At 39.4% G+C, this 26,466-nt stretch overlaps 1 protein-coding gene across 3 annotated transcripts in view; it reads left to right on the forward strand.

The window, feature by feature from the left end:
* Positions 1-26,466, forward strand: part of LOC114658121 (amiloride-sensitive sodium channel subunit alpha-like) — an 85,215-nt gene that overhangs the window by 28,277 nt on the left and 30,472 nt on the right. For all 3 annotated transcript variants that reach the window (XM_028810173.2, XM_028810174.2, XM_051932000.1), the window contains exons 3-8: positions 1,766-1,904; positions 6,757-7,051; positions 7,166-7,371; positions 14,725-14,828; positions 16,495-16,658; positions 23,063-23,158. In XM_028810173.2, the coding sequence (XP_028666006.2) occupies positions 1,766-1,904; positions 6,757-7,051; positions 7,166-7,371; positions 14,725-14,828; positions 16,495-16,658; positions 23,063-23,158 (1,004 nt within the window). The remainder of the gene's footprint in view (positions 1-1,765; positions 1,905-6,756; positions 7,052-7,165; positions 7,372-14,724; positions 14,829-16,494; positions 16,659-23,062; positions 23,159-26,466) is intronic.

The raw sequence follows: 26,466 nt of genomic DNA on the forward strand, positions 1-26,466 counted from the left end.
CAACTTCTCTCACCTCCCCTTAAGTGAAAGTACAGTTGTGGCCAAAAGTTTTGAGAATGACACACATATTAATTATATATATATATATATATATATATATATATATATATATATATATATATATATATATATATATATCCATCCATCCATTATCCAACCCGCTGAATCCGAACACCGGGTCCGCTGGAGCCAATCCCAGCCAACACAGGGCACAAGGCAGGAACCAATCCCAGGCAGGGTGCCAACCCACCGCAAATATATATATATATATATATAATTTATATATATAAATAATATATAATAATATAATATACAAATTATATTTAAATAATAAGGAAAAGTTTAAATAAACAACAACTTAAACCAGCGTTAACAACCCTTGCTGTACCATAAGAGGGTCTTTTATATGAAAAAACAAAAATGGCATTGTGGTAATAAGTGAAAATAAACTGAAAGTAAAATACTAAATTGAGAAACCAAAAAATAATTTAATTAATTTCTTCTTGTAACATACCCCCCAAAACCAATCAAACCTGAAGAAAAACTTATTCAGAGTGCACAATTTATAACAGATAAAAGGGGATACTGAAGAAATGCAGGAAGAGAAAATTGAACAAGAATGGAAGAAACAGGCCCATGCCCTCCTTTTTCACCTCCTAATGTTACTGGACTTCACAAGCTTCAAAAAGCAGATACGTAAAGGGACCCTAATCTGTTAACCTCATTCTCAAACAATCTCAATCTATACAACACATGAATACTAACACCCACTCCCTGCCTAAATTCTTTGGATATTTTTTTTTTTGCTCCTCTTTTACCTGAAAAATAACAAATTGTAGCTAACTCTTCATGAACATTATAGTTCTTGTCCATGAGCTGGTTTATTGTTAAATTCTTTAAATTTCTGGAGAAAGTGTTCATGTTAAAGTTTCCAGTATTTTCAGCATCAATGCAGAGGGGGTTTTTGCTGAGTTGATTTCACTGACCTTCTGTTTGCGCCCATCGCTAAAACTTTTAAGAAAATATGGAAATAAAAATAATAAAAACAAAATATGATGATAAAGGCAAAAAATAAAAATGCAATTGTCTCCTGGAGCTACACTACATGTTCATCCACCATGCAGGTTAAAGTGCTGTCCAGAATTTACTCTTATTTTGAAATACACAGAATATGTTTATTGGTGTTTTTGAAGGAAGAATACAATCCTTGCATATCTTTATGAAGAGGTGACTTAGGATTAAGCGAAGTTTGCTATTTTTATTAATTGTTTTTGTTTATTGTATTTAAGTATTAGTGCAATGCAGTCCCTAAATAATGACTTCTACCGTAAAATGTTGGTCAATAGGAGTCCTTATATGAATATGTGTGTTGCAAGGAATATGCTTTACATATTTAATTGTGATCTGCATGAAAAGACACTGTTCAATGTATGAGAAATGTTATGGCACCACTTCTGTACCCACATTATATAATCATTTGGTGGCAATATTTAGTCTTTTATATTCTCTCTGTAAATTGCATTAGCACATAATATGTTGTTTCCTGCCATACCACTTTTAAACAGCATTATCAGATTACATATGTGTAGGTAACAATGTAGCCATTATATATTCTATTTCACATCTGAGTAATGGATTCAATGGAGTAATCAGGCAACCTGGTTGTGAATCCCAGAGAAAAATGAATTTAAATAAAATTCATAAAAAAATTAAAAATGTATTTAATCTGCAGGTTACTAATTTTCAGTGTTGTTTTTTTCTTTAGGAACAGTGGCCATTCTGTACTGGCAATTTGGCCTTCTGTTTGGTCAATATTTCAGCCATCCTGTTAGCATTGGCGTGAGTGTCAACTTTAATGAGTTGCAGTTTCCTTCTGTTACAGTTTGTACCCTTAACCCATACAGGTAACTTGTCTTATGATTCAGATACTTGTGTGTTTAACACAAAATTAAAATTGTATATCCAATAGCTGTTTACTGTACAATGTATTTTTAAAAATCCTACAAGGTCCATTACACAATCATTGAAATATAGAAAGATGGTTACACAGATGGAAATTTAATTTTTGCTGTACTTAGAAATCACAAACTGTGTATACATAATTAACAGTGAATATAGAATTGATTTTCTATGTGCAGGAAAGTGTGGCCTCATGTTTAAGATAATGTTGTTAATACAGACAGAGGTGTCTGGACTGGTATAAAGTAGTTTTATCTATACACATATATTTTGACCAGACCCAAATGTGTGCACTGTGTTGGATAGACAGTTCTATTTAATCATGTCCAATGCTTTATCTGCTTCCAAAGATAATAAGATCTCTGGTGTGTTTTATATACATAATAAATCCGGTTTGGTCTTCTGATATTACAGAAGGAAGCTTTGGAGAGTATCTTAGCATCATTATTCAGAAGTGAAACTTGTCTTTTTGATGCACATTGTAATAAGTTCTTATATTTCTTTGGAAAGACAGTAATTAATGCTTGGTGAAACTTTTGATGTAGAACTTGTTGTCTCTGGCATCTATAAATGTTGCTAATAACAGTCGAGCTAACTTTATATATATATATATATATATATATATATATATATATATATATATATATATATATATATATATATATATATTGTGAGATTTGCCCGGACACCACCAGTCGGAAACCACTTCTTTATCAATTTTCACATGTTTATTAAACATTAATAAAGACATTCCCAACACTACACACAATGCACAAAGCAATAATCACCCTTAAATAAACTCTGTCTCAGTCCTTGGCCGCCTCTACTCTCCTCCTGGGAGCTTTGTCCTTCTCCCACTCCCGACTCTGGCTCCCAGACTGTAGGAAGGCGGCACCTTTTATCCCTGCTTGGATGTGCTCCAGGTGTCTGATGACGTCCATCCGGCAGCACTTCCTGGTGTGGTGGAAGTGCTGCCCTTTGCCCCGGAAGCACTCCGGGCATCCCTGGCAGGTTCCTCTGCCATCTTGCCGAGTGTGGCGGAAGTAACTATTTCCAAATCCTACAAGGCTTAAGGCGCCCCCTGGCGGTGGCCACGGGTCCCAACGGGCCAGAAGCTCTTTGTTCTTCTCCCGTGGTCCTCTCCTGCTCCAGGGCGGTTGCCCCCTCGTGGCCCAGAAGCTATTCCTGCCACCTTCCGGTCCTTTTAGGCATCCTGGCCAGGTAATGACCCCGGCCATCTGCCACAATATATAGTAACTATGATGTACTGGTGAGAAGAAGGAATATGCTTTTGAGTGTGGATTTAAAAATTTCCACAAGTCTGATAAGTTATGATCTATTATAAACTGTGCAATTGTTTTTGTGGTATTAGATGTTATCACTACTGAATTATGTTTTTAACAAGAACATGTGGTCACTGAAACTCTAAATTTAGCACAAACACTACAAAGTTTTTCTTTGCGCAGAGAAACCATAGACACATAAATTACCAAGTAGTGTGGTAGAGAGTGGTACTTTAGAGACTTTTAAAACCTGATGTTGTTATTATGGAAATGTTAAGCAAATAGGTTTGTTAGCTCTGATGGGCTGAATGGCCTGTTCTAGTCAAAATTGTTCTAATGTTATTCCAACCTCACTCTTTTTTATTTTTGTCCTTGCCAGTTTACTTCCTGTCCCACTCGCTTGTAAGTTCAATAGGTTGCTGTCAGTGGATGCAGTCGCAAAAACTTGTACCAGTGTCAGAAATGCCCTCTAAATATCATGTACCCAATCACACCTGACTTCCCACTGGTGATTCACTGGTGACTCCAGATTCCCCTGCCTCCCTGAACTCATTGTTCTAAATAAAGAGCCTGGTACCCTTGAAGAATTGCAGTCTACCTCATCATCAACTGTTTGGAAGAATCTCACTGATTTCCACAAGGGAACCCTATTGCTATAACTTACTGGGATGGGTTTTAATATTCCACCAGTCTTCCAATACACTATGCCTTAAATTCTGTGTACACAAAATTGCTTCCTTGGTGCCTGCTAATCTAATATGGTATATAGTCTTCTTGTAGTTACTGTTTAAATACACAGGTACTAGCAAAGAAACCAGTGGTGCAGTGTACCATGGAAACTGACAATTGCTTGTTACAGTATAGCAGTTTATAGGCTTACCTTTGTTTTATTTTAAATGAGGAGAAGGTGTACCAGATCATCTAATCTGGCATTGATTCTTACATTGTGGGAATCAAACTAACATCTGGATGGGCAAGGTCCGCTGCCTGTCATGCACTGTCGCTGTTATAAAAGGGAAAACAGGCAATATGAGAAGTGCATTGCTTAGTCAAAAAGGAGTCATACAAGCTTAACAAAGTCCCAGGCAAAAAGTTTAAAAAGTGAGGAGTACTTCTCGGAGAGTGCAACTGCATGAGAGACAGAGAGAGAGAGAGTGAGAGAGGTAGTGTCTTAGGGATTGCACGCCGGCTGATGCATCAATAAATGGGAAATGGGGAAGTGCAACATGTGTAGAGTCGCTACGTGCTCTCTGATTGGAGGAACGTGAGTGCGTCAGCTGGGACTGAATGCCACAATACCCTTCGACATACTGTATAAAACTGAGGAATAGACACTAGAGATTGTCTTTTGGCCTTCAGACCAACATGAATAGTAAAGATGGAGTGCTAAGTGAGTGTTAAACCCCTTGAATGTCGATAGTGGACTTTAACAATTACTTTTTCTTTTCTTTAATGTAAACAGTGTTTTTGATTCCCCTTTCTTGATAACTTAAAAGGGATAAGAAGGAAGCACATTTCTTTTTGTATATAGATTTTTTGTGTAAATAGAATTTTTGAGTAAGAGTTTATAATTCTTTTCCTTTTTTTTCCTTTCCTGACATTTGATTGGAACAGGAGGAAGGGAAAGGACTGTATTTTTGTAAATATTTGCTGTTTGTTATTTTTACAATTTTATAAAGTTTGTGTCTGTGTCTCTCTACTCTCACTGTCAATATCTTTGGTTCATGAACTACAAGAATTCAAACTGTAGCATGGTGTCTGTTCCCACTACAAAGGGTTTCACAGTCACCAGCATTGATTCCTTCCCTAGATATAAACTTTCTTATGTGCTTGATTTGTTCCCGTTCTTCTCTTGGCAACTACCCCAAAATATCAATAAAAATATTACAATGTAGAGTAATTTCAGGGTTCTTTTATTTACAACTAAGGCTTAATATTCATCCATAATCTGCTTTTAAGTGTTGTAATTTACCTTGTCAGCTCTACAAGGTTTATAAAGTTAACTAATGATAGATAGATAGATAGATAGATAGATAGATAGATAGATAGATAGATAGATAGATAGATAGATAGATAGATAGATAGATAGATAGATAGATAGATAGATAGATAGATAGATAGATAGATAGATAGATAGATAGATAGATAGATAGATACTTTATTAATCCCAATGGGAAATTCACATTCTCCAGCAGCAGCATACTGATACAATAAATAATATTAAATTAAAGAATGATAATAATGCAGGTGAAAAACAGACAATAACTTTGTATAATGTTAAATGTTAACGTTTACCCCCCCCCCCCCCCCCAAGGGGGTGGAATTGAAGAGTTGCATAGTTTGGGGGAAGAAAGATCTCCTCAAACTGTCAGTGGAGCAGGACAGTGACAGCAGTCTGTCGCTGAAGCTGCTCTTCTGTCTGGAAATGATACTATTTAGTGGATGCAGTGGATTCTCCATAATTGATAGGAGCCTGCTGAGCGCCCTTCGCTCTGCCACAGATGTTAAACTGTCCAGCTCCATGCCAACAATAGAGCCTACCTTCCTCACCAGTTTGTCTAGGCGTGAGGCGTCTTTCCTCTTAATGCTGCCTCCCCAGCACACCACCGCGTAGAAGAGGGCGCTCGCCACAACTGTCTGATAGAACATCTGCAGCATCTTATTGCAGATGTTGAAGGACGCCAGCCTTCTAAGGAAGTATAGTCGTCTCTGTCCTTTCTTGCACAGCACATCGGTATTGGCAGTCCAGTCTAATTTATCATCCAGCTGCACTCCCAGATATTTATAGGTCTGCACCATCAGCTTATACTGTCTCCATATAGTCATGTGTCCTTTTCACATATGTGAGTAGTTTCTGGATGATTTTGGTGAACTACCAGGTGACAGTATGAGTGAAGAAAGCCACAGTAGAATATTCCAGTAACCTATAATTAGTACTGACTTATTTTGTAAGTTTAACTATGTCAAGAGTGCAATGAAATTGAACAGTTGTCACCAAAGTGATCATTCATTGTCCCTTGCACAGCTGCTTTTAACTAAATCATGCAAAGGGGAAAGTCATTCAGGTGGCAGTGAAGCTATGCTTTGCTCAACTTTCAGAAACAGTATAAGTTCTTTAGTGTACACCTTCAGAACAAGGTTGATTTATATTTGTCTCTCCTATGTTTGTTTTTCATCCAAAGTATTGCTTATGCCTTAAATATGTCTTTGTGATTCAAGTATATTGTTTAAGACACATGTATAGTTAATCTATAAAACAGCAACAATATAACAAACACAGCACTTGAAAACTGATGCAAACCAGCCTGTTTTCTGTAAAAGAACTTGGACTTGGTTGGTGAGTGCTGCTTTGAGTATAAGTGTGCTCTTTCAAAGCTTGTTGTCCTGTCCTGGATTGTCTCTTCCTTTTCATTAGATGCAACTGGAATAGGCTCTGTCTCCTTGAACAATATGCTGTGCTGAAAAGATGTGTTGGGATGGATGCATGCATTAAAATGTCTCTTAACTTTGCTAGGTATTCTGCAGTTCGTGAAGAACTAAAAGAACTGGATGCTGTTACAGAAGAAACATTATATAAACTTTACGGATACACTTTCTCTAAAAAAGTCCAGCAAAACAGTACATCTCATACCAGTGCAACAGAAAAATCCAGAAACTCCAATCCACTCTTCAACAAGAAATTTGTGCTTGAGGTGCTGAACAGAGAGACCTCTGTTAACTTCAACACACCTGAGAAGAAAGGAAATCATGGGGTTGCCAAGAACAACCCTCCACTGCATAATCAAAACTGGCAGATTGGTTTTAAACTAGTATGTTCAATTTACCTTTGATAGTTGATTCAATTTTTTCTGTCAATAGAATATACTGTATATACGTGTGTGTGTGTGCGTGTGCATCTCAAAAACATTTTTTTTTTTTTTTAGTGTAATGCCTCCGGACAGGACTGCTATTTTCAGGCATATTCTTCTGGAGTAGATGCAATCAGGGAATGGTATAAATATCACTACATAAATATAATGGCTCAGATGTCCATGAATGCATTAGCAGATGATGACAGCAATCCTGACAAGGCCGACATTAATAACTTTGTCTTCGCCTGCAGTTTTAACGGGGCTGTTTGCAGCAAAGGGTGAGTGTTGAAGAAAACAAATGATTAAGTAATTGAGGTTTATTAGAATAGATTCTAGGTATCATGAACGTGAGTATGGCTAAATAGAAATGTAAAAAAAGTGTAATTTTTATATTTGAAAATAATAAATTGAAACATGGTTTGAATGATTTGAAACATGTGGTTCCTATATATTACAATACTCTTTTTTTGTAAATGTTCATTCTAGTTTATTTCCCTGGCATACAAACCTTATTAAGATGTTTTAATTTAAAATGTACAAAGTTGGATTACTTATCAATAGAAATTTTTAATTTGAAGCACAAATAACTAAACATGACCACGGGAGATAAAGTGTTAAGATTTAGGAAAAATCATTTTATTCTCTAGGAAGGTATCCTAATAACACATGCTGTGATAAAGGCACAGGCTGTGACAAGCTTATTAGCTTACCAAAATATTTTTACAATGTAATAAACATAAAAAATGAGCATCCTCTTTCTTTTAAATTGCAACATGCAGGATAATTACAAAGCATTTTAACAGGAAACTGTGCTATATTCTTTGTGTCTACTCTTTTTTTCTCTCTGTTCCTTATTCTGCATCTGGGATCACTTCCGGGCAACAGTGGACCCTGCACTTCCACTTTTGTTTAGTTTAGGTAAATTTCTCTGTGTGCTTTTTTGCTATCTTCACTTTAATGCTTTATTTGTTAATTTGTACATTGTCCTTGATGTTTCTCATTTGTGTACTGGTTTTTGCCTGCTTCAGCTGTAACTTTGTTACTTTTGATGACCATCTCCTTTCTACAAATGCACTTTAAAACACACCTGACAGCATTTGTTTGTCTCATCATTCAGGTTAGGTTGGAATTCTTGTAAAGTAGCCAGTGGCTCAAATGAAGGTCAAATCCAAGAATGCAGGATTACATTTCCACTATACCAGGGGTAGGCAATGTCAATCCTGGAGGGCCGCAGTGGCTTCAGGTTTTCATTCTAACCATTTTCTTAATTAAACTAGTTTTTTTAATAATTAACTTCATTTAATTTACTTGCTATTTAAGACTCAGACTCTTTAAATTAGGGCTGAGCAACGTCGGTCCTGAAGGGCCACAGTGGCTTCAGATTTTTGTTCGAATACAATTGCTTCATGAGAAATCATTCATTGCTGATGAAGCACTTATTGTTCAAGTGACATATGTCTGCTTCATTTTACTTCTCTCGCTTGTTAAGATTTTAAACCCTTGTTTATTTCAGTCTTAAACAGCTGTATTAATTGTTTTAACTGCTCCTTATTAGCAGTAAGATACAAATTGCAAAGGATCCAGTAGTTCTCCATCTAGCCTGTCTCCATTTCCATATGTGTGTATTCATCATTCACGATCTGGTTAAATCAAGTACTTAGAAGGAAACTGAAGAGAAAGTGAAGATCTGAAACTCATTCATTTTAGGCTGCCGATCACTTGGATGATTCATGTATCATTACAAAGAAAAAAAAAAATGATTTAAGAATGAACTGACACGGTAAAGTTAAATCTATCTAAAATTAAGATCTGTTATTGGTGAAGACTGGCTTCTAATTAAGCAATTGAGTTGGAACAAAAATCTGCAGCCAATACGGCTCTCCAGAATCAGAGTTGGCAACACCTGCTCTATATCTATGTGACAATAATAAAAATCTATAGGAGATAATTAGTTCTCATCTACTTTATTTGAAATTCCGTTTTTTGGACCTAAAATCTAATTCTTCAGCTATAAATCAAATGTACCTGGTATTGAGATCCATGTGACATAATAGAAATTACTCTTCCGGGTGGGATGCAGTGTCTTCTGAAAACTAAACGCTTAATCATTTATTAATGGTCTCTTCAAATAAATATATAATGCATTCCTTTAATTAACTATTTTTTACAATCTTTACTCCGGTTTAATCAAGACAGATTACAATGACCTCCAGAACTGCCCAGTAAATACATGATGCCATCTGATGCCATAATGGTGAAACAAACAACTGATGCAGAAAGCTAACAATAAACCCTACATAACTTGACAAATAGAAGCCTGATGTCTATTTATGTAATTATCTCATTAAAATGTTAGCCAGCTCTTTAATTATTATTTGCTTTAGTTTTATTTTTGGATACACTGATTACTGGAGGGTAGCACAGTGGTGCAGTGGTAGTGCTGCTGCCTCGCAGTAAGGAGACCTGGGTTTGCTTCCTGGGTCCTCCCTGTGTGGAGTTTGCATGTTCTCCCCATGTCTGCATTGGTTTCCTCCGGGTGCTCTGGGTTCCATCCAAAGACATGCAGGTTAGGTGCATTGGCGATCCTACATTGTCCCTAGTGTGTGCTTGGTGTGTGTGTCCTGTGGTGGACTGGCACCCTGCCTGGGATTTGTTCCTGCCTTGTGCCCTGTGTTGGCTGGGATTGGCTCCAGCAGACCCTGTGACCCTGTGTTAGGATATAGTGGGTTGGAAAATGACTGACTGATAACTGGAGCTTCATGCAGTGTTTTGTTAGCAAGTGGTGATGAGCTGAGTTAGTGACTGTCACATGAATGAATAAATATTTCTCTTAAATCAGTAGATCATCTGTGTAAATACTTAGAATAAGACAACTTTGTTCTGTACCATTCATTCCACATTTTAGTAGTTTAATCTTTAGCATGATAATTTGCTTATATTTAACATGTAACACGTGTGCTTGGTCGGCCAGCCGGCAGGCATCTGCCACATCCTCTCAGTTGTGAGAAGCAGATCATAGACATGTTATATAGTATCTGCCACATAATACAAAGAGTACACAACACACTTTTTGCCCTATTTGGGGCTCATCAGGTGTACGCACTTTTGTTTCCCATTATACATATATATTCTGTTTATATAGTATATGTCCTGCATATAAATCCACATCGTTGGACAAATCTCTGCCAAAATTTGCGCGGTCCCTCATTTGACCTTAGACTATGATATGACCCAAATTTTTGACGTTATACAGTTTAGCAATATTTCAGTGTAAAACTGAAGCTATGCTAATGTTATTTGACTGCACTGCACTATGAGGTGAGTTTATGTAAATGATGGGCACAGCAGATATAATTCACAGGACATGCAAACAGCACTACAGACTAATAGCATGGAGAGACAGAGTAAAAAAGGGCTGTGTCCTGGACAGGAAGAAAGAGATGGCATCATATGTAGCATGTAAAGAGAGGTGTTAAATAGTAGAAGAAAGGTTGGTAAAGCTCAAGAAATGCTTTAAAGCTTGAAGGCAGGTGCCCAAAGCTGTGGCTATGAGTGCCATGCTAGAAGTAATAAAGAAGGTAAGGAGAAGCAGAAGAAATAATGGTGTCTTTGGATCCAACACAATCATTAACCTGTGGCATCTGTTTAAAATTAACAAATCTGCTATCCTATAAGAAACTGTTCAATTGAAAATATACATTTGCATCTACAAATTTTGAAAGGGGACCCTCCACAGTTGCCAACCTTAAATTTTGTTATTCCCTGACAACAATTATTGAACTCAGTCATTTTTTACTGACATTCTTTTTATTATTGACAATAAAGGAAAAGCTGGTGGGTTGGCACCCTGCCTGGGATTGGTTCCTGCCTTGTGCCCTGTGTTGGCTGGGATTGGCTCCAGCAGACCCCCATGACCCTGTGTTCGGATTCAGCGGGTTGGAAAATGGATGGATGGATAAAGAAAAAGCTTTACACTCACTCTACTCCACTAATGTGTCCTCCAGCTTTAGCAACACCACCATATTTCATGCCATTAGCATGAATCAATATGCATATTTTTTGTTTTCTTTATCCATCCATATCCATTGTATAAATGCTAGCTCTTTAGTTTAAGCTGCCTTTTTTCGTAATGTCTCACTTTGCTCTTATAAATGAACTTGTTATAAAATTTGTAACCAGTAAGCACATAAACTTACATCTTGGCCATGTGTGGATTTTCTTGATATTTAGTTGACAGGCACATACAAAAGAAATGACAAGCTGCTTCTGTGCATTATATGGAGATTGATTTGTAGTGTTGCTGTTTTTAACAAAATTTGATTTACAAGCAGTCAATTTTATTCATAGAATTACTAATGGACATCAACTTTACACATTTTTCATGGACTTTCAGGAACTTTATGGACAGTTGGCAGCCACACCTCCATACTGGTTCTCAGAAATTTTTTACTTATACATCCACATACAACTGAAGAAAAACACCAAATGATGCAAAAAGTACTGAAATTGTACAAATCTAATATACTGTATACTCAAATTTCACATTTTTCGTATTTATTACCCATTTTAATTGAAAAGAATACAGATTCCTGTACAATTGTGTTTGCAATGACCATCAACAATAGTCACCTCACTATGAAAAGCAAACATTGATCCAATACATGAATGTTCAACTCATGCACAATTGTATATTCCATGTTCAAGAGTAAACACCTCCAGTGGCCTAATGATTTTACTTGACTGATGCCTTCACCCAATGCAGCCTACAACATTTTTTTTTTACAATTTGTACAAAGGCAAGTAAAGCAACATGGTCACACAATATCGTAAGCAGGATTTGAAGCCACAACCTCAGGGTTTGAAGTCTAAACTCCAAAGCCTTAACTACTGCACCACACTGCCTGCCAATAACATTAGGCCCTTAAAAAATAATACAAATATTGTGTATAGAAAAGTACTTAGTTACATAGTTCTTCTGACGGTACCAGATGGACAGGATTAGAAATAAGTACATTAGAGGGTCAGCTCAAGTTGGAATGTTGGGAGACAAAGTCAGAGAGATGCTGGGTATATATTGGGAAAAGGATGCCAGGCAAGAGGAAAAGAAGAAGGCCTAAGAGAAGGTTTATGGATGTGGTGAGAGAGGACATGCAGGTGATGGGTGTAATAGAGCAAGATGCGGAGGACAGAAAGATATGGAAAAAGATGGTCTGCTGTGGCAACCCCTAACGGGAGCAGCTGAAAGAAGAAGAAGAAGAAGAAGACCATCACAGTGGCCATTTCTCTTATAAAATTTCCCAAGTGATACAGCTAGAATTTCATAAATGTTAAACATAACTAGCCTGCTCTTGCATTTTATAATTGAGAATATGGATACTAGGATCCCATTAAATAAATAAATTAAATAAATAATTAAATAATAATAAAATAATAATTTAATAATTAATAATTAAATTAAATAATTAAATAAATTAAATGCAATAAGATGCTGCAGATGTTCTATCAGACAGTTGTGGCGAGCGCCCTCTTCTACGCAGTGGTGTGCTGGGGAGGCAGCATTAAGAAGAAGGACGCCTCACGCCTGGACAAACTAGTGAGGAAGGCAGGCTCTATTGTTGGCATGGAGCTGGACAGTTTGACATCTGTGGCAGAGCGACGGGCGCTGAGCAGGCTCCTATCAATTATGGAGAATCCACTGCATCCACTAAACAGTGTCATCTCCAGACAGACAGCGACAGACTGCTGTCACTGTCCTGCTCCACTGACAGACTGAGGAGATCGTTCCTCCCCCAAACTATGCGACTCTTCAATTCCACCCGGGGGGGGGGGGGGGGGGGGGGGGGATTGGGGGGTAAACGTTAACATTTAACATTATACAAAGTTATTGTCTGTTTTTACCTGCATTGTTACCAATCTTTAATGTAATATTGTTTTTTGTATCAGTATGCTGCTGCTGGAGTATGTGAATTTCCCCTATCTATCTATCTATCTATCTATCTATCTATCTATCTATCTATCTATCTATCTATCTATCTATCTATCTATCTATCTATCTATCTATCTATCTATCTATCTATCTATCTATCTATCTATCTATCTATAAAGAAAAGCCTTAAATCTCACCAGATACTTCCATATATTGCAAAACAGCATATCTATGTTGATTTCAGAAAGTAAAAAAGCAAACCAGTGTTGTGAAATTCACCTATTTTAAAAGGAGACCTGTTGTGCATTTCATGTTGCCAACTACGCTGTTCATCTTCCTCTGTGACACTACTTCAGCCTCAGAGAGACTTTCCTCTCTGCAGCCTGCAGAAATGGAATAGGTACTTGGCCCCAGAGGCATACATTACCAGAAAGCCAACGTCAAGTGCTACTGAATTACTGAAAAAGGCATACTTGCAATCGTTTATATTCTCTGAATATGTGGAAGCTGATTTCTTTTGCAAAAATACTGCCTACTGCTTCTGGATTGATAATGCACATGTGTGCTTCAGTGAGAAGCTTGAAATCAAATGACAAAAACTAAACAGATGATATAAACATCAAATCATCCATCTGCCCATTTTCAGCGCAGCTGGAGCCAATGCTAGTAGCCATTGGGAGCAAGGCAGGAACAACCCCTGGATGAGGCGACAATCCATCGCAGGTTGAATACACTGATCTGCACACAAACAGGCTAGGTCCAGTTTAGCAGTACCGATTCACCTGTGTTTAATTGCCATATCCTCAGCAACTCATCAGGCATTTAAAAATTCTGTAATTGGTTTGTAGAGCATCAGAGTGCTCTATCACACATTCTGCCTTTTTCATTTTCCTTCTTTTTTCTTTTTTTTTTTTACCATACATGCACATAACATACCACAGAAACTGCAATGTGCAGGTGTTTTGCTCTTTCAAAAATGTAATGTTTTTATTAAAAGTATAATTCAGTGTAATCAATTTAGAACAGAATTATTTTTATATGTACAAAGAACAAAGTAATCCTTATGTGCTCTTTTTACAGCGATACTATTTGGCGTGAATCTCCTTGTAGCCTATGTAGAATAAAAACACAGAATGTAATGGGCAAAAAGTCAGAGCCATTTAAAGAAAAATAAACATATCTGCTGTGGAAAAAATAATTGCAGAAGCAAAAGTATTGTTATAAGCAGAATATAGCATGACACTGGGGACTTATTAGTGTTATCAAAACCCTAACTAGGAGGGTGGCTGTGTGTAGACAAGTGAACATCAAAAGTATTCTTACCTCACGAAAAATAGTTTGAATATTTCATAAGCACAGAAGGCATGTAAAAGCTTTGCCATTTCAAAGTAGAAGTATTTGATATGTTTTAAGGCTTTTTCATTCACCTATGCACCCTGGTACCCTTTAGCCCATTTGTCAGCTGAAAGAACATACAAGGTATTTTAAAACTTTATAAAAAAACTCTTCACTTTACAGCACAATTAATAAATACAATGACTGTGAAGTAATAACTTTCACTTGAGTAATACCCTACATATTCTTTTTTCTTAGTGCAGTTAAATTATTATAACACATTATAAAGGTTGATTATTACTATAATTAAGCACATTTTAAGTAATATTTACTTCAGTATTTTACAACACGTTCATTTGTTTGGTTTCAGAAACTACACAACTTTTCATCATCCAATGTATGGAAACTGCTACACATTCAACAGCTGGGAAGATGGACATGAGTGGAGTGTTTCTACACCTGGAGTGGAGAGTGGTTTGTCTGAATTTTTTCTATGTGTTGGTACTTCATATTGCTACCTTCATTCTGGCAGTGTAGGTATTCTACAAGTGAATTACATGTTTATAGTAAAATACAAAATTCTCAGGAATAATATGAGCCTTTATAAATTTCAAGTCACAAATGATGGAAAGGCACAGTTCCAATGAGCAAGATGACATGATCCCTTACAAGCTCTTGCCTCATTACCTTTCTAAGAGCCATTTGCTAGTTATTTAAGTTATTTGAATGTTTTACTAAATATTAGTACATAATCTATAGGAGGTTCCTATAACCCCTATAAGTTGAATTGAATTGGTATATTTTAACTATTTCTAGCCTCTCTGACTAAACATTATTCTCAGTTAGTGATCAGCCTTGCCATGTGTAAGGCGTAGAGGGCACATGGTTTTAAACCGTGCCTTGCGTGCGTGTTTTGTGTGCCAAGTAACATGAAAGACAAAGCACTTAATTGTATGTGCTGAACCGTACGTTTAAAGCGTACAGAAGAAGAAGTAAAAAATCTTTAAGTATAGAAACAACTAAAGTTTTACAAGAAAAGCTTTTAGAGAAGATACATTTTTTCTATTTTTTTGCCTTTTATTCTACGTGTGTAACAACTTTTTTCTTTATTCTTGTGTGGATTTGCTTTGAATTTTCACTAAATATTTTAAAACAAACTTTTGGGCTGAGAAATTTCTTTCGGCACACGTGTGTTACCTGTGCTAGAACTCTCCTTACATTCCTGCGGCTACAACCTTTTTAAAGATTTCTTTTAATTGTAAGCATCTGGAGTCAAGATATATTGATGCAGATGTCTGGCAATAATAGTATAACCTTAGAAAATGCAATATGCAATTCTCTAAAAACACCAGCAAAAATTTGGGTTAATGGATAATTTCAGCTCTTCATTTGAATACCTTATAGTAAGGTACTCATCAATCTTAAACTTTCCATTCAAAAAGCAACAAGCCAACCTCTCTCACTAAAGGCCGCAACAAAGCTAAGCTGTCTATGCCCATGAAGTGCAAACGTGTGTTCAGATTAAAATCTCTCAATAAGAGATAGCGTATATTGTTAGGTGTTACAGACTTCAGAAGATCCTCTGAAACAAACAACCTGGGAAATACCAGATTTACAAATATCATATTGCAGAGTGAGAACCATAAGATGCAAAGATTTGCTTACCTCTATGACCGCTGTGATGGATAGCAGGCATGGGCTGGCATCCCAAATGGCATAATGCATGATTTATTACCTGACTGGGAGAACACTGTACTGACTGGCGAAAAAGAAAGGCAACCTGTTCCCTACCTTTGCTAGGAGTTTGGCAGAAAGTGGCAGAGGTTTCCTGTTTGTTCAAGAGAAAACCAAAGGCTATGTTTGTTTCCAAAATTCAATTAGTGTCTCTCCACTCTTGTACTCCTGTTTGTTTTTGTCTGGTATGCAAACCTGCAACAATGATGATGTCTCCACCAAATTATCCGCAGGTTACCCATTTACTACAGAGGAATGCTATAGACTTTCTGAAACTTAGTTGGTACTCCAACATCATGCAATGGCAGATACCCCTGTTTCATTTACTTCTCTCATAGATACAGCATATTGTAATATTCTTTCACAGCATAATACACAATTACATTAATGTTCTATTCATTTTCAGGGCTTTCATTACTACTACGGACAGAACAAAATGACTTCATCCCCCTATTATCTACTGTGGCTGGTGCAAGAGTGATGGTGCACTCTCAGAATCATCCTGTATTCATGGAAGACGGGGGCTTTGATATTAAACCTGGTGTTGAAACTTCAATAGGTTTAAGGCAGGTTAGTGGTCATCAGTAGTCCCATTAAAAATACAAGAACACAGAGTATGTCTTTACTCAATTGTGATCAGTCTATATAAAATATATTTAATTACATGTTTGCATTTACTTCAAATTTACATTTATTTAGTGAACATTTGGCTTCAAAGTGAATTATGGTTTTCTAGTGCTTTACGAGTGAAACAAGCACATCAAAAAAAGCATCAAGGCTTTGGTACTGTGTTAAAATTGTTGCATGCAGTGGAAACTATCACGGGTTAAACTAAGAGCCTCAGGTATATATGTAAAAATATATATTTGTGGTTAAAATGACAGGAAGATACATTTTAAGTACTATAGCATTTTAAAGGTCAGAGTGAAATAAAAATAAAGCTATAATGGTAAGCCTTTGAACCTTGAGCCCATGGTTCTAAATGTGTTGCAGAAGCTGCTAGATCACAGAGAAACAGAACTAGAAAGTAGCATTTAACTGATTAGCTTCACTTCGGAAGTAGCACCCTGGCAAGTTCTATGCAGTGGTCAGATATGCAAATACATCCCAATAATTAGTCAAAGGAAAAAGGGTGGTTTTTTTTAATAAATAAGTCTTTATCTGGTCTGTTCCACATCAGTACCAAATATTAATTCAGTGTACAATTTACCACAAGTGCCCTTTGTCTGGTAAGAAAATACAGTGATCACATTTTAATTTGATATTTTAAGGCAAAATGTGTCAAGAATCAATACAACAACTGTAACAAAATTTTCATTGAAAGTTAAATGTATGAGGACACATAACATTATTGGAAAAAGTAAACTCTGCTAAAACAGGCAAAGTGAAAGTGAAAAATTCTATTTTAAAAACCCCAACTCAACCCTTGTGAGAAAATTAATTTGGGGTTTGACAGCAACCACATGTAACAGATTTATGACAGCTTTATAAAATGAATTGCCCACTGTGTTTAAACTAACGCTGCAAAGAAATTAAATGTTCAGATTAGATGTGTCAAATAGGCTTGAACAAAGTATTGGATCCTTTGTATTTGCACTAGGCAGACCTTGGCACTATAAAATTACAGTTATGTGGTGAGTTTCTTGTCACAACAACGGCCATTGTCAAGTACAGCACATGTGTGGGAACATTTTATTTCTATCATTTATGGACTTATAAAAGGCTGACTATGGGAACAGAATTTGGAGCTTGTTTGTGAATGACCCCTGTCATGGATGGCCGTGGCCCTTGCCTGGTCGGGAAGCCTCTACCTTGGAAAGGACTGGGGGAGCAAGCGTGGACAGAGCACTACCTCCCCCAGAACGCTAGATGGCAGCCCCCCTGGGTGGCAGCCGTGCCTCGGACACCCGCAGGGCTTCATGGGAAATGGAATTGGACACAGCCAGGGGGCGCTGCAGCTGTTTCTTCCACACCTGGAAGTGCTGCAGGAAGTGGGGCAACAAGCACTTGAATCACTTCCGGGTGCCTTATATAAGGGGCCAGCGGACAGTACTCGGTGAGCCAGAGTCGGGAGGAGGGAGACAAAACTTGCCAAGGTAGAGTGGAGGAGTAAAAGAGAAAGAGAAGAAGAATTGTGTGGTACTGTGCTTGTGGGACTGTGTTGTGCCTGTGGGGAACGGGGAAGGAGTTGCCCACAGGTGAAGAAAAGAAATAAAATTTGTGCGTTTTATAAGTGTGCCTCCTTTGTCTGTCTGTGTTGGGTTGGGTGGCTGGCACACCCCCTAGTGGTTCTGTCACAAACCACAGAATTCAAAAATAATACATAGTTTCATTTAGACACATGCTGAGATACTGTAGCTCAACAACAGTTTAATGTTGGGCCAGGATGCAGAGCAGAACACTGTTTGTAATACAATTGTTTATTGTACATTTAATCATACAAAGTGTTCTTGCCATGATTTTGTTATGAACATTATTTTTTTCATTATGTTCTGTCATTTTTGATTCAGTTACTTTTGCATGCTATTATTTGATGTTTTATTTATTTTATCTTTCTGATAGTGATGTTACCATGTCACCATTTTGGGTTAAGACTTTATTGCAAGGGTGACATGGTGGTGCAGTAGTAGTGCTGCTGCCTCACCCCTAGTCCTTCCCGAATGGAGTTTGCATGTTCTACCCATGTCTGCGAGGGTTTCTTCTGTATGGTCTGGTTTCCTTCCACAGCCCAAAGACATGGTCATACTAAACTGGCCCTTGTTTGTCATTGGATATGTGTATTTGTGTGATTGCCCTGTGATGGACTGGCACTCTGTCCAGGGTTTGTCGTTACCTTATGCCCTGTACTAGCTGGGATAGGCTTTAGCATCCCCTGCAACCCTGTTTAGGACTAGTTGGGTTAGGAAATAACTGACTGACTTTTTTTTTTTTCTTATTGCAAGAAACACTAGTTCATGTACAATTATTCCATTGTTGACATTTTGCATATACCAATAGAGTGTGTTGCTACGTTGCATCAACACTTGGCTGATAGTTTGGATGGCAGTTCAAGTTTATTGATATTTTCAAAACAAACTACTCACTGTTTATTAGAAATTTAAATAGGAAATGAGTTTTAGGTAACCAGTACAGGTATTTTTGGTTTTGCCCTTTTGACCAGCATTTTTTGTTTCTTCTGGTTTGGACCTTTCACCTGTTAAGTTTGTTTGCTATTGCATTTTGGTTCATGCCATGTTCCTGCCCCCTGTGTATTTTTCAAGTCAAACTTAGCACTCATGGTATACACTTGCATCTGTGTTCTAAAATTAAGTGTTTTTTTATAAATGTTAAAAATTCATTCTCAGTTTTTGTGATTTTGCAATGGGGTTATAGAATATTGGGGTCCAAAGCTGAAAGAAAAGAAAAACTTAAAACTTGCTAAATTGTATTTTAATAAACGCCTTAGACTTTTGAAAGGGCCAAGCCACCTGTCTTGCACACGAATGATAAAAAAAAATGAAAAAGGCAGAGTGTACAAAAAAGGAAATTGAAACACAACAAGCCAGTTATCAATTATTTTCATGCACAATGAGTTGCTGTTGCTCAGGATATGGTAATAAAAGAACTGAGTACAGTGTTTTAAGTGAGTAAATTCACTGGCACTGATGCCAATTAATCCATGAATAACCGGAGAGAACATGCAGACTTCACATAGAATCTGGAGCTGTGAAGCAGTACACCTGTACTTTCTAAACTTCAGCCTAATTAAACTTAGGTGAATTAGCATTGCTAAAGTGGTCCTTGTGTGTGTGTGTTTGTCTTGCAATGGGCTGGCTCCCTGTCCAGGGATTATTCCTGTCTTGTGTCTGATGCTTGTTAGAACAGGCTCTAGCTGCCCCACAACCCTGCCCTGGATACATCCATCCATCCATTATCCAACCCACTATATCCTAACTACAGGGTCACGGGGGTCTGCTGGAGCCAATCCCGGCCAACACAGGGCACAAGGCAGGAAACAAACCCCGGGCAGGGCGCCAGCCCACCACAGGGCGCACACACACACACACACACCAAGCACACACTAGGGCCAATTTACAATTGCCAATGCACCTAACTTGCATGTCTTTGGACTGTGGGAGGAAACCGGAGTACCCGGAGGAAACCCACGCAGACACGGGGAGAACAGCCCAGGATACATAGGTTGGGAAAATGGATGGATTATTATAATTGATAATTATAAGTGGCCTGCATGTGTGTGTGTGTGTGTGTGTGTGTGTGTGTGTGTGTGTGTTTGCCTTGCAATAGACTGGTGTCCCATTTAGGGATTCTTCCTGCCTTGCCTCACATGTAGGTGGGATAAGTTCCAGCTGTGCTGTGACCCTACCCTGGATAAGTTGATTAAGAACATGGATGAATGAATGCCTATAACATTTGTTAAGTTCTTGCCTCTTGATTGCATTCTACTGGTGTTAATTCTCTCACTTAAGTAAGTTTTACGTAAGTTTGCAGGTAAGTTTCATTAAGACCAAGAATAGTATATGGTAATGTCTTGTTACATAAGAGTAAATGAGTAATAGATGCATTTTTGCAGTACCTAAACTAAAGTGGTATCCAAGCAAGTATTATCAGTCGTTGTGAAATAAAGATATAAGCACTTGCATATAGAAAAAATACCGGTCATTGCAAGTGTGCCTTTTTTGGTTATTATTGTCTGTTGTGTACAGTATAGCAACAGAAATTCACATCTGGTCATCAACACTCAATAATTTCAATACCAACGCTTGAGAAAGACTTTCCGAGATGAATCCATGCCCCTGGGGCCAAGTATCTCCTCCCAGTTCCACAGGTTGCAGCGAGGAAATTCCCTCTGGAGCTAAAACAGTGCCATAGTTGGCGAAGTAAAGATCACATACAGTCTCCTTTCAAAATTGCTAAATCTCTCTACAATTGTTTTCTTTTTGCTCTTTTTCCTTCTTAAAACTACGTGCTGTTTGTGTGTAATGTTAAGATGTGGATTAATACTCGGTAACATTCTTGGTTTGAAAAACATATGTATTTGGTAAGTTTTAAGGCCTTTTTTATAATAGGGCTGTGTAACCCTTTGCCTCCATTATAAAGCGTAAAAGAGGACTAGTAATTTTTAAAATTTATAAAATATGCTTCACTTTAGAACACCATTTCACGTGGCAAACTAATATATATCATGTTTGTGATGAAATAACTTTGACTTGAAAAATACCAAACTTTCCTTTAACTGCTATTTTTCAATAGCATATTATTTAATCTATATCCAAAAATGCAATTTTGTAAAAAAAAAATACATAACCAGTAATGAATGGAATTCGGCCATCAACAAGATGTGTTCTTCATCAATACAGTAGGTTCAAAGCATGATATAATTTAGTACTTTGCACACACACTCAGGGTTGAAGTGATTTTTCTTTTTTTTATAATTTTGCTAGTGATGTTCCTCATGACATTAATCTTTGTTATGGTGCATTTCCACATACTGTACCTGTTTTCATACAAAGATGCACAGCAATTGTCTCTGTATAATGGCTATAAAAGGGTACTCATTCAAAGGAAACTTATGACATTTCACATGATATGAGCATTGCAGAGTGTAGTCTGAGGAGATGTACAATTAGAGATTACAAGTTTAAAAAGAAGTAAAAACATCATCAGGTGGAATGTATTCCTTGTATGTATGCATATTCAAGGTGCTACAACAACCAGAAGGTCAATCTACTTGTTCAGTTTCAAAAAATTCAGACATGAGCGTCAGTAGGCTTTGCGCCCCAGGAATCAAGTTACCCAAACTATTCTCTAACATTTCAGTAATTATTTAATGTTCTGATGCTGATCTTTCTGATCATACAATAGGTCATTACGATAGCAATTGATGAGAAGAATTCATAATTCATTTCAGAATTACGGTATTTGAGGGTTCCTCTAGAGTGCCTCTTTCTCTTGCACAATTTGGCTGAAAACTAATCAGCACATCGTCATCTCATAACAGGCTTAAGTTTTGAGTTTGGTATTTTTCTGTCCAGCCGTTTTAGCTCTAGACTGTCCTCAAGAAACGGTGACACACAGACACACACACAAAAAGACAGACACACACACATTATCGAGATATCGATGTTTTCAGTATCAGGGGACCCTAAAACATCAAGATCTGTTGAAAACTGGATAACAAAATTTTTGACGAATCTAAAACTTTTACTCCTCACCCACAGATGATAGGTTATGGTGGGGGAGGGCAGGAAGCAAAAACACTGATAAAGAGTCCGTAAATATGGAATTGTGGCTTAAAAAAAAAACAGTGGGTGGAGTTTTTGTTGGCCTGCCTTCTGACTACAATGTTGTTTGCTCCTGAGACATTTTTTCCTTTTCTTGGCTTTTCTAGGCTTAATTGCAGTCCTGAGCCCGAGTTTTTGCCTAAGTACTCAATATGGCTACCATGTAAAGTGAAAAAAGCAACAGTCCTAGTGTTGAGCAATGAGAGACATCATATCTAGCTTCATAGTGCAGGAATGGAAATGTATCATCATACTGCAGGAGGCATTAAATAAATTTGATAAGTACGAACTAAACATATCCCATTCAGTCTAATTCACACTTTAACTTACTTCATAACTTACTTCAGCTAAGCAAAAATCATTAAGCACAGTAAATTGAAATATGAGTAAATTCCTTGTAGTAGGAGATTAATTAGAAAAAGTATATTAATCAATAATTGTCAAAAAAATCAAGAACTTTTCCAAATATGTGTTTTTCATTTGCAGTGTTTAATTATAAGATATTTCTTTGCCTATAACTGTTTTAACTGATCCATAAAGAAACTATATAACTTCCATGACAAGCACATTATCTTCTTCTGAAGTAATTCTGAAGCTGCTCTATGCCCTGCATACAATCAATTTAAAATGCAGATAACTTGCAGTTTACGCTTTATTTAGAATGTTCTGACAAATTTCATCTTTCTGCTCTAGGAGGTTTTCCAGAGACTTGGAGGTGAATATGGTGACTGTCTGGATGGCACAGACTTAGACATTGAAAATCTTTATGAATCCAGCTATACCCAGCAGGTCAGAGAAAAGTAGAATAAAGTAATGTAATTTGGGTTAATGTCTTGATTTTTGCCTGTTTTCATTGTACAGTATGTTTCTATACAGTATATTATTTTAGTAAATTAGACTGAAGATATAACTATCATGTTTTTGGCAGCGACAAAGCAAAATGTTTTGGTGTGACTTAGTATTAATTAACATATAATCTGCAGCAAACTGTACATATGAATAAAGCAATTTTTGCAAAAGAAGGTAAGTTGAAGGTGCTTGGCTGTTGTGTCAAAATGAAACATCACAGCATATGTAATATTTGATTTGTTTTTATAATTACTGTTGGTTAGGTAAATGGACATAACAAGTAGCAGATTAAAGCTTAGAATGTAAAGATGCCTAGGAACTATGAGTTACTTTCATTTAGTTTATTTATCACACTTGTTGTCAAAACGTCAGAGATACAATACATGTTATAGAGTCCACAGTGTTTTTCACAAAACAAAATTACAACATATATGACTCAGTACTGAACATTGTGGGGAACAGCCTGGACACAGACAGGTAGACACGATGGTTTAACCACACACACGTTTATTCATCATGATATTTACAAGGAAAGTGCACAAACCCAGTGCCTCAGCACCAATCACCCCTCAAGTCCTTGGCCACAACACAATGCCTTAATAGTCTCTGGTCCGCCTCCACTTCTCTCCGCCAAGCTTCGTCCTTCTTCCTCCCGACTCTTGCCCCTGACTGGAGGGAGGCGGCCCCTTTTATTCACCCCGGAAGGGCTCCAGCTGCATCCTGAGGGCTCGTAGCCACACCCCTGTGTGGCAGAAGCTCCAGCGGTGAAACCGGAAGTACACCGGGTGTCTCCAATTCTCTTCCCCCCAGCACTTCCCGGTTTGGCAGAAGTACTGAGGTCCAACAATCCCAAGGCATTGGGGCACCCCCTGGCGGTGACCACGGGCCCCACAGCAACCAGGGAGGCCGCCCCCTCGTGTTCTGGAGGATCCACAAGCCCTCCTCTGGTCCTCCTGGGCATCCCGGCTGGGTATGAACGCCCGCCGGGCACCACAGTGCCCCATCGCCAGCAAAGACCCGTTGGTCCAAGTGACACACCCCGTTAGTGCGGTTCAACCCCAAAGTGGGTCCTACTACTTGTCCAGGGTCCGTTCCGATAACCTGGAACTCTCTTTTTCGGCACCCTCTCCGAGGCCGTCATGCCCCTCTGTTCTGCAGCGCTCGTGCCTCCGCAGCCTCCGCTGGTCGTGAGGCTGCCCTATCACCAGCGAAATGTCGTCCTGCCTGACGGTCCGTCTGATGAGGGTCAGCTTCCCACGAAGCAGGTCCTATTGCTCGTCCCGGGCCCAGTCCTGTAACAGACAGAAACAAGGGGGCAGAGCCACTGCCTGGACTCCCTTCCTTGGCGTCCCTCCGTGCCACAATCTGGCAGCACTCCCCCTTTGACGAGGACCCCGGAACTTGCCTGTTTGGAACCCCCTCCACGGGTTGCGTGTCCCTTCAGCTGATGATACGGATGGGACTGTCTGCATTTCTCTCCTTTCCGCTGGCTTTGAGGAGTGGCCCTTCTCTGGACGTACGCACCTAGCTGCACGTCCCTTCCTGTCGAGGAACCAGCATTCACCCCTCGGTCCCTCCATTCCCTCTTGGACACCCCGACGGTTTGAGTCTGCACATGACAAACGTGCAGCCCCGTTCCCGTCTGCATCCATGCAGAGCAACGGGAGACTGCCGCGGGCTCGGGGCATCGAGTGTCCTGGGTCCTAGCGCCAATCAGCCCCTGTCCACTCTGCCCTCTCGCTGTTGCTCCCCTTACCTCGCGAGCAGCCTGCACCACCGCATCCGCTGTTGGAGACCCACCGACATGGTTCCGATCACTGATGTCACGGGCCCCATCGGTGGGATCTCCCTTTCTCTTTACGGGGTCGGTCACACTCACCTTTCCTGCCGCGTCCATCCGGCCGAAGACTCCAGCAGCGCGCCGATCTGCCCACTGTCGCAGTGTCATCACGGACGCGGCCGCCTTCACCTCCAGCTCCTTCAATCCTCCCTGGAGGACGCGCACCACCTGAAACGACTCCGCGGGCTGGAGGCATTCCTCCAACTCACACAGAGCCACTAGCAAGCACAGAGTGTCAGTCGACGGTTGCCTTACCTTTTCGTCAGGCAAATCCGCCGGCTGCTCTCTGTGAGGCCTTCCCACAGGCCCCGTCGGGTCCATCTTCGGCCCGGGATTGACATTCCTTGGGCCCACCTTCATCCAATCATCGGCGGACACGCAAGACACACCGCCCAATCCCGAGCCTGTCACTGGGAGTGACTTCCGGTCGGCGGCCATTTTGGCTCTGTTTCTATTTCTCCTGGTGCGGCGATGTGCCTTCCTGGAGCCTAGCAGCTGCTGCGGCTTGTAGAGCTGCAGCGACTCCGTTCTCGTGGCACTGCCTGCTGCCGCTTCGGCGCCGATGACAGCCTGAGGATCGGCATACCCCTGCCACTGATGCAGACCCAGGCAGTACCTGCTTGTAACACTAAAGGTAAGTTTGCCCCCACGGGGCCGATCGCCGTTGGGCAGGGCACGTACCTCCTGGGTCTCGTTTCTCTGAGGCGGCGTCCTCACCGTGCTACCATCTTGGACGTCCTCGGCGACATTGTGCCTGCTGGAGCTCGCTGCACTCCGGCAACGTCCTTGATCTTTTCCCTGCACCAGGGGAATCTGGCCGTTTAGTGGACTGGTGGCGGGCCGCGAGATGATTCACTCACGCGGGGTTGTGCATGCGCTGTTCCCACAGCGCGTGTGGACTAACCTGCTGCTCCGGACTGCCCACAAAATTATTTTTTGGGGTCCCTGCCTTGTACCAGGCAGAGAGTCCCATCTGGGATGCCATTGTGGGGAACAGCCCGGACACAAACAGGTAGACACGATGGTTTCACCACACACACGTTTATTCATCATGATATTTACAAGGAAAGTGCACAAACCCTGTGCCTCAGCACCAATCACCCCTCAAGTCCTTGGCCACAACACAATGCCTTAATAGTCTCTGGTCCGCCTCCACTCCTCTCCACCAAGCTTCGTCCTTCTTCCTCCCGACTCTTGCCCCTGACTGGAGGGAGGCGGCCCCTTTCATTCACCCCGGAAGGGCTCCAGCTGCATCCTGAGAGCTCGTAGCCACACCCATGTGTGGCAGAAGCTCCAGCGGTGAAACTGGAATTCCACCGGGTGTCTCCAATTATCTTCCCCCCAGCACTTCCCGGTGTGGCGGAAGTACTGAGGTCCAACACTCCCAAGGCATTGGGGCACCCCCTGG

The sequence above is a fragment of the Erpetoichthys calabaricus genome, chromosome 9 (assembly GCF_900747795.2).
Source record: "Erpetoichthys calabaricus chromosome 9, fErpCal1.3, whole genome shotgun sequence".
Classification (NCBI taxonomy): Eukaryota; Metazoa; Chordata; class Cladistia; order Polypteriformes; family Polypteridae; genus Erpetoichthys; species Erpetoichthys calabaricus.